Source organism: Salvia splendens, chromosome 4 (assembly GCF_004379255.2).
Source record: "Salvia splendens isolate huo1 chromosome 4, SspV2, whole genome shotgun sequence".
In the NCBI taxonomy this organism is placed as follows: domain Eukaryota; kingdom Viridiplantae; phylum Streptophyta; class Magnoliopsida; order Lamiales; family Lamiaceae; genus Salvia; species Salvia splendens.
Window position 1 is genome coordinate 3,842,330 of NC_056035.1, and position 9,924 is coordinate 3,852,253.

Sequence of the window (9,924 nt, forward strand, 5' to 3'; positions counted from 1 at the left end):
CCCTCTATTTATGTCGTCTGAGATGCATGAGATCTGTGGAAAACGTTATGGTAAGAATGTAAACCGAGGTTAGTAAAATGCAGCCTTAAAGATCGCTCGACTCAACCCCACCATAGTCTCATAGAAAAGATAGAACAGACATTAAGTTTTTATACTCACAGTTTCTTCAGCACAATGAAGGTTTGTACCAATTATCCCGGTTGGCCCTCTCTTCAACCACCCACACGTATAAGCCTATATCGTGTCGTAGATGACCGTGTGAAGCATCAGCTAGTACATGCCCTCTATCATTTGGGATGATCATTTGAATGTGAAACCCGAGATTAGGAAGGCGGGAATGTAAATTTGAAGTCCAAGACTATGCAGGTTCCAAGCTATCGATGATAGAAATCTTGAACAGACCTTTGTTGGTATCAAAGGGTAAACCATCCACATCGACTGATTTGTAACCGATGCTCTTCAAATATATGTAGCCCATATATGTTTCTTTCGCTTTCTCCATTGCCTCATATATGTAGCCCATTGCTAATTTCTTTTCACCAACCACCAATCGAAGAACTTGTACAAGGGGTTCCATGACTTTGAGAATGTATACCACATTCTCCCAAAAAGGGGTCATCATAACAATCTCGGTTGCTTCCCTCCCCTTAGCATCCTTCGATAGCGTATTTTGCACCCACTCATTGCTAGTAAACATGCTCCTAAGATTGTCTTTTTCCTGGTGAACCCTTTCTAGTGTTAGAAATGATGTAGCAAACCGAGTGTCGGCTGGCCTAATCAATTCCTTTCTTGTTTGTGAAAGTTTCCAACAAATTTAAGGTAAAAGTATGGCTATAAATATAGCCAACAAGACTTATACCCTTTTGAATTGTTTCTTTAATCGAAGGAAGCTTACCAATGTCTTCAAGCATGAGGTTTATGCACTGAGCTGCATGGAGTCCAAAAAAGATGTTTTCTCTTTTCCATCAACATCTTCCCAGCTGCTACATAATTACTCCCATTGTCCGTTACTACTCGGACAACATGCTCTTCACCAATCTCATCTACAAGCGAATCAAGCAGCTTAAATAATTTTTTCTCCGTCTTCACAAAGCATGTTGCATCAATAGACTTCACAAATATTGTTCCACGGAGAGAACTAACTAAAACATTAATAGTAGTCCTCTGTCTATGGTCAGTCCATCCATCTAACATAATAGTGCAACCATGCCTACTCCATTCTTTCTTCTTAGGCTTCACCAATGAATCAGTATACTCTAACTCTTTGCTTAAAAGTGGACCTCGAATGTCATGAAGGCTCGGAACAGGCAGATGTTTGCCATAGGCACCAATTGCTTCGACCATATCTTTAAAGTACGGCGACTGAATCAGGTTGAATGGTAAGCCCGCTTGGTACCAAAACCGAGCAATATACTTGTGGACTTGGGCTACAGCTGCTTTGTCGACATCTTCTCTCGTATTCATCTGCCCCAATTTCTCCTTCCTTCGTTTTTGAACTGTAGTCTCATTCAGCTGCATACTATTAAAGTCATGCAGCAAAAGTTGCACAAATTAAAAAAAATCACACAAAATTAGCCGCAGACTGCTATGCTAGCAAAACTAGTTTAAGATGTTAATAAAAACCCCAATTAAGGAAATGATTAAATACCAATATACTAGCCATGCAACTATACAGAGATCATCACACTAAATATCTTCAACAATATAGATATTCACAATTTTATTTGGCAAAAAACAATTGCAAAAACACAACTGCACAGTGCAATTGAACCCTATGAGACTGCAAAAGAATGCAATGCCTATCCATCCCAACAAAAAAAGACAATGCACGAGTTCAACCATCACAACAAACGACACCGTATTCCAGAAATTGAGTAGTACAAAGTAACAAAACAGAGTTTACTACTCGCAACACCAGAAATTTAAACACACAAATATCTAAATCAGTAGTAACAATCCTTTGAAAAAATAGCAACAAATTAATCGAAAATAATCACCTTGAGTTGAAAATCGAGATTTAACCTACTTCACGAACGCGGTGATGGAAGATGAGGCTGGAAGCAGAAGAGGAAATAGGAGGAGGTGGGCCATCATAAAATGTGCTCTTTAATTACTAGGCCGAGCCCACTCGATTTAATTGGAGAAATTATTTCTATCCCAATTTTAAAGATTAATATTTAATACTATTAGAATTCCCATTAAATACTTTTATAAGACAGAGAGAGATATTCAACGTATTAATACGTTAAATGTATGAATTATGTTGAGCTAATGCAAACTAAAAAAGATTTTAAAATGCCCCTCACCTATTGGGCCCACTGAAAAAAATTAGAGATAAACACATAAGCATAGTTTAATGTAACTTTTTAATTGTTTTGTCTGATAATACCCCACTGAAAAATCCACTGGTATACAATTGCAGTTTAGAAATTCAAACTCCATATTTCTCCCCAAAAAATATGATGATTTAAATTAATATGCCAGAGAGAATGAGAGGTCTATAATTAGATAAAACTAGCTAATAACAATGTGCAATTTTGAACATGTTCTCATCTGGATCTCTGATTTTTCAGATTGAGATGCCCTTTTCACAATTTTTTTTTCTATACTAAGTACTTTGCAGAAATCTCGATCTAATTAATACATGCTCAGAAAGATAAATAACTAAATAAAATAAAATAAAAGAAGAATCATCTTCCAGCCTCAGAGATGCTCATTAGTGCTGGTTGCCATGCTCTGGATTTGGATGCGACAGAGTTAACTTGTGTGTTACTTCTCGACCTGTGCCTTTCCTGAAATCGACATTTATGCGACTAATGAAATAAAACACGAGACTATAAAATAGATATTTTACATTACAAGATGTATGGCCAGGAAAAGTCCTCTATTATCCTCTCAAATTTCATAGCTGTCAAAATATTTTGGAGATAGAAATTGAACTTCTTTCGAAATTAATGTATAATCTAATTTTCAATAAACTATTTTTGTATGTGTGTGTGACTAGTGTTTTAGCTTCATAATATATATTCCCTTCACATGCGCTAAAAATTATTGATGGAGGAATACCTAGTAGTGATAATAACTCAAAGCAGCCCAGTTCAAGATCTCAAGATTCGGAAATCCAACCCATTAAGAAATTATTCCTCATCATATGTATTTGCATAACTAAGAAATAATTTATTCCTTTTTTTGGTTTACAGAATCTCAACAGTACTTTGTCACTGGAAAAAAAATTACATTTTTTTATAATCTTGTAAAAAGAAAACAGATTTACCTGATTATTAGTACTAGTATTCTTCTTCACATCATCTTTTTTCCTTCCCAAAGCATCACAATCTGAAATATTTTTTTCTGTAGCGTTTCCATTTTTCTGGTGCATCTTGGCTTGCTTTTTTGCCCATAATCCCTTCATCACCTCTGAAAAAATAACAAAAAATATAAATAGAGCTGCACAAGATGAATTGTTTTGAACAAATATGAGAGAAAAAAGCAACCTTGGGAGGTGACAAGGCGGTAAACATGGCCAAGAAGGAGAGAATCGGTATGCCTAAGAAGTTTGATGCGAGTGACACGAAGAGGGGTGTTGTTGTTGGGGGCTTCTTTGGAGGAGTAGAGGGTGGTGGTGAGGAGGAGGGCGACGTAGTGGCCGGGGTTGAGCTTCATGATTTCGGCGGCGGAGACGGGGAAAAAATGCTTATCAACTCTGCCGTTTGGGTGTTGGATAACTAGGGTTGCATTATCAACAGCTTGGCAGTTCCCCATTCTTTCTTGTCTGAATTGTGTGTGTTTTGGTGCGTGTTTTAGGGGTGATGATAATGTTTGAGAGAAGACTGAAGAAGAATAAAAGGAGAGTTTTTATTGTTGCTGCACCACCATCTTTATAGCCACACCCACCTCATTTTATTATGAGTAGTAATGGAGAATGACTTTTTCTCTGAATTTTTGATGAGATTCCCTATTGCAAATACTACTACTAGTAATATTCTATTTTTTGTTTAATATTGCAATATTTAATGGTATGTAATTTGTAAATGGTCCTCAATTCAAGTTACGTCAGGACACAGGACATATAAAAAATTACTGTTATGATTATATTATGTTTTCAAAAAAATTTACTAATATTTTAGGACTTACTACAATTTTAGATTTTTTTTTATTTTAATATAGAAGTTTTGATGCATAAATTAATATTTTACTCTCTGCGAAAGTAACTTAAAATACATAATTTAGTAGTAATAAAAAGGAGGTTGTGTATAAGGGGAGAGGTGAACCTCTATTTACCACGTGTATCTATCTGATGACAAAAGGCGAAGTAGGATAGCAAAAGTAAAAGGTGTTTAACTTTATCGGAAATTGAGGATGCTTCTTACCTTGCAGTAGAATATCTATGACATTTTACTCTTTTAATTAAAATGATTAGTTACATTTTTTTTATTGCAGCAAAAAGGCGATTCTGTCGTCTTGGCAGCCCTCACACTCCGGTCCGACATCATGTGAGGGGGTTCAATCAAGGTACGCAGTAGCCCGTTAAGGGGGAGGCCCTAACCCACTGGCTGCCAGAAGCCCATCTCCCAAGGCCTCACACTTGTGCCTGAGAGATGGAAGCAACTATACGACAGCAGTGAGATTCGAACCCAGGCTCATTGCAGCAAGATCTGCCCCTCCGTTGCCAACTGCGCTACGCCCCTACGGGCTAGTTACATTTTTTTAGTCTGTATGTGTTGCATAAAAAGTAAAAACTATTATTAACAAAACCCAAAAGGAAAAATATTTTTTGTGAAAAAGAAGTACTCTAACTGAGACTGCAAGAGAAAATGTAAAATGATCTTTTATGTTGTAATATTGTAACGTTAGCAAGATCCTTTTTTTATCTGATGATGGAGTGATCTATTGCTCGATACAATACAAAACTTTTTTACCAACACTTGGTTTGCAGAAAGCAACGGAATAAAGATCACGTGTACATATTAATCATAATATTCTTTGTCAAAAAAACTATAGTACACCGGTTATGAATCAAGTACAACGGATATAATATTTAATATCATCTTGGTATAAACTTACATCATCACTATAAAATTAAAATATGACTAAATGATTTTTCTGTGTCAAAAGAGGTTTAAAAATAGCTTAAAATAAATATGACTAAATGTTTTTTTCTGTGTCAAAAGAGGTAAAAAAAATAGCTCAGCCAAGATTTTGATGTTTGAGGGTCTATTCTATCTTGAAAAGTTTGTGGGTATTTTTTTATGTTAGATATCGCTGCAAGCATATACGACTCGGGTAGTAAAGGCTAAGAAAGAAATAAGTCATAAAAGTGAAATAACTAGAAAACGAGAAATAGAAACTTAAGTCGACGTCAAAAGAACCGACAAATATGTGAAAAACGAAGTATTGCAAATTGTGTGTTAAATTGGATTAAATACGGCAAAATCTTCCTAAATTATTCCATTTTGTTTTTTCATTCTCAATTTCAGAGTTTTGAATATAATAGTTGATGATGTCACATTGTCACATTTTAATTGCTTATGGATTGGAATATCCTAAAATTTATCAGTGCCAATGTAAAAAATTGCTCTATCTCTTTAGAAGATGAGCTTTTCATTTGTAGGGGTCCAAAGCACGAATACAACATGCAAGAAAATCCACACATGAGTAATCAGTTTGTCGCGTGTGAATGTTTTGGGCACTCATTTACCCTTGTGCCTTTGCACTATGCTATGATTATCATCACATACTAAAATATACATATTGTAAATCAAATGTTGGTGTTTTGTCTGAATATTTAACCGTCGGTAACAATATGTTCCTGCCATTTTTAGGATTAATACTACCGTTTCCAATTATTGGTGACACTACTCTATTTTCACTGACTTGAATACAAATTTTGCTTCCCATTTATGGAACACAAAAGTAACCCCATAACTATTTTTAACATGGATGGAGGCATGGGCTTTCTTCATTTACTAATTTTTTTACAATTATTCTACTACTTATTTTTACTTAATTTCGTGATATTTTTCTTTTTTATAAGAGAAAAATAGGTTTTATTGGTCAACAACTCGAATCTATTTTCAGCCTGATCAATTTATGACTCGAATTTATATCCGAAATTTTAATAGATATATTTCTTCTTCGAAATTTGAATCAGAACAGAGGTTTTAGAAACATTTGAAATGGTGAATTTTGAGAATACTTGCTATCGAGAGTTGAAACTAGCTTTAGTCTTCAAATTTTCATTTTGGAAAATGGCAGGGTAATTTATAATGTTGAATTTCTTAGTAAGGGCACATAAATCAGAGGCCCACTTTTTTAGCACAAAACCTTTTAATTAGTTATAAATCAAAAGTTCACTTTACTTCGATTATTAATTACCGAATTTTCGTATGTGTGAATTGTGATGGAGCAAGTTTCATCATAATAATACAACATCAACTTTATCACTTTTCCGTAGACCATCAAACCAAATATATTCTCCTAATTATAGCTAAATTGTTACACCAAAATGAATAAGGACACAAAACAATAATTTCAAATTAATCTACAAAGGATTGACGAATGAGGTATGCATCTCGTGACTCGTAGTAAAAGCATGTTACTCCCCCTATCCCTAAAAATTTATCACTTATTTCTATTTTCATTCATCCTTATAAGCTTACCACCTTTCACTTTTACTATTTTTGACAGTGAACCATACATTTCACTAACTCATTTTCACTCACATTTTATTATAAAACTAATATATAATTATATGGCTCGCATGCTACTAATTTTTTCAACTCACTTTCTATTACTCCCTCCGTCCCAGATAGTTTGTCCCATTTTTCAATTTCAGTCCGTCTCATTTCACTTTTTACCATTTTTTATAGTGGATCCCATATCCCACTAACTCATTCCTACTCACATTTTATTATAAAACTAATATATAAAAGTATGACTCATATTGCACTAATTTTTTCAACTCACTTTTTATTACATTTCTTAAAAACCGTACCCGGTCAAAGTGAGACAAACTATTTGAGACAAAGGGAGTAAATTTCTTAAAATTCGTGCTGAGCCAAATGGTGATCAATTATAAATAATATTCATTGGCACATACTACATCTGTTAAAGAAAATTAGTTTTAATAGTGAGTGTCACATTTTTATGGAAAATTAGAATGGTAGAAGAGATAAAGAAAAAAAATAGTTGAAATATTGTTCGCAAAAATTGATACTCACTTTAAAGAGATATATAATTACAATAAATATATAAAATTAATTTTGTGGACGACTAAAATTGAAAATAATAGTACTACTATATGGACTAATGCTGCAATGAGGTGTAAATATACTGTTTTGACGTATGTACAAGAATATATGACACGTTTGAGCGGTATAATTTGCACTTTTGTTGGTGATAATTGTCACTTTTCATATATCTGCATAAATGTTAAAATCTTATAGGTCAAAATTAGTCAAATCGTTTACTTACAGTCACAGATGCATACATTGCATGTAATGATATTTTTATTTATGGAGTATTTTTGTTGGTGTGTGTTCGGTTGAAAAACAGCATGAACCCTTCCTTTGAGGAAAAAATGAACAAAAAATTGCACCATCAGACAAGAAATAAAAGCATGGCATATTAAATACTAATATACAAAGAGATTATAATTTTATTTGCTAATGAAGAGGGGGAATAAAAATATAAAAACAAAATGAGCAGTTCCAATAATGAAGAATGCAGAATCAACCAGATAAGAAAAGAGTGTTATTATTGGATGTTGAGTAATGTGCAGGGAAAACAAATAAGGAATAACAGATCAATAATGTTTTATCTCTCTAAATAAAAGAACAACAAAATCACAATTTCTTGGCAGAGTGGTCCTATACCTTTTAATTTTGTTTTTATTACTTTTACTTAATAATTTTTGGAATGTCTCTTTAAATTTATAACAATCAATACTATAGTTTTTTTTTAGTTTTTGTCGCAAGTAGTCAGTGGCGTATTTATACTCTAAAACTTTTGGAGTTAGGTATTGTCATTTAAAATTACTCGGCAAACCAATTACACTATCAGTTTGAGCTAATTACATTATACTAAGTCGAAAAATAATAGTACTACTATTACAATGGGCGTTTTATTAGTGTGTGAAAATCACATGTACGGTTAAAATTATCATACAATGAGCTATCTACATATATAGTCTATATAATTAAGAGTAATGGTCAAAATTGGTCCCGAACATATGGTCATTTTATGTTTTTGGTCCTAAACATTATCTTTTGGATTTTTTGGTCCTGAACATATGAAAATTTGATCATTTTGGTCCTGGACTAACTGTTCCGTTAAAAACTAACGGTCAACGTAAATGATCATATGTTCAAGACCAATTTTGGCCTTTACTCTTAAATCCTAACTGATTAGTTGAAGTAATGTATGTATTTTGGCATGAATGTGGACTGGAATCATGATGTAAAAGTTTTATTTGACATCAATAGATTTAGTAATGTTTGAATTTCTTGGTAGTAAGGTATGTATTTTGAATGTGGAGTGAAGTAATGTATGGATTTTTTAACGTAATAGTTAGTCCAGGACCAAAATGATCAAATTTTCATATGTTCAGAACCAAAAAATCCAAAAGATAATGTTTAGGACCAAAAACATAAAATGACCATATGTTCAGGACCAATTTTGGCCTTTACTCTATAATTAATTGTGTGTGAAAATAATAAAGAGCAGGAGCTATCAATAAATGAATTCTTTCCTACCTTGTCCATTATGCAATTAATGCGTTGATTTTCAAGATCCATCATATCTTGCGGTACACAAATTCAAATATGGAAACGAGTGAAATGGCGAGGGACTTGATCAATATATACCTTTTTTTCAAACTTATTTATTAGGAGTACTACTATTGAATATATCTTGATAGTGATTGGTCTATTGTTTCGACCCCCTAGCGATACATATTTCATATTTGCATGATAAATTTGAATTCTAAGTGACACCAAAAAATTTATTAGTAACTTGCACAACTTCATTCAAACCAACAACATTAACACAATAATGAAACCCTGCAAACACCAACAATGAAGCACATATCCATAGATAAGACGATTCCCTTATAATCTATAGGTCAGAAATTAAAGTTATTACAGTGTCAATGAGTAACCATTATTGATCATCTTTTAAAAGAAGAAGGAATCCAAACACCACATTTAACTTAACTTTTACTGATGGATCACTTATTTTTCACATAGTTCTGGTGTATTGTGTGTCATAAATTTTGTGGAAATGTCGACATTTACGTCTAAGAAAGATTGTTGAAATATTATTGCCAATAAACAAATCTTGGGAAATTTATCGTATTTTATACAAATATTCTATCTCCCCCTTTTTATAAATCTAATAGTAAAAATACTAAAATACCCCTATAATTTTCAATAATATATGGGCTTAAGGTACATCTCCCAGAACTGGTGATTGAGAACAATAGAATCAAAAAAAGTGTTGCATATGAATTAAGGATGATATGAGTTGTTTTAATGGCCAATCACAAATTACTTTTCCAGCTTTTTCTAATGTATTGTTGCTCTGATTAATAACTAAAGAGTGGCAGTGGCGGAGCCACATTGGAACAAGGGGTACCACTGTACCCCCAAATATTTACGTCTTAATGTATTATTGTAGTGAACTTGGCAATAGCTCTTGTGGTTCAGCATTTGGCTTTCTACTTTTTGGCCAGTGTTCGAATCCCCCTTATGCATATTATTTCTAAATGTTGTGCATTTCCTTTTACTATTATACATATCATGGAGTTCAATTATTTTATTTTATCTCAATGATCTTATTTGATTTTACTTCTATCTCTAGATAGTTTTTTAATATTTTTTTACTTTTATTTGAATTATATTCTTAATGTGCTACAAAATTGAAAAT

At 33.0% G+C, this 9,924-nt stretch overlaps 1 protein-coding gene across 1 annotated transcript; it reads right to left on the reverse strand.

Moving 5' to 3' along the window:
- Nucleotides 1-2,478: 2,478 nt before the first annotated feature.
- On the reverse strand, nt 2,479-3,893 carry LOC121797953. Its single transcript, XM_042196737.1, has 3 exons — nt 3,495-3,893; nt 3,275-3,417; nt 2,479-2,792 (listed from the first exon to the last, which is right to left on the reverse strand). The coding sequence occupies exons 1-3, from the start codon at nt 3,760-3,762 to the stop codon at nt 2,691-2,693; spliced, it is 513 nt and encodes a 170-aa protein (XP_042052671.1). The 5' UTR covers nt 3,763-3,893; the 3' UTR covers nt 2,479-2,690.
- Nucleotides 3,894-9,924: the final 6,031 nt, after the last annotated feature.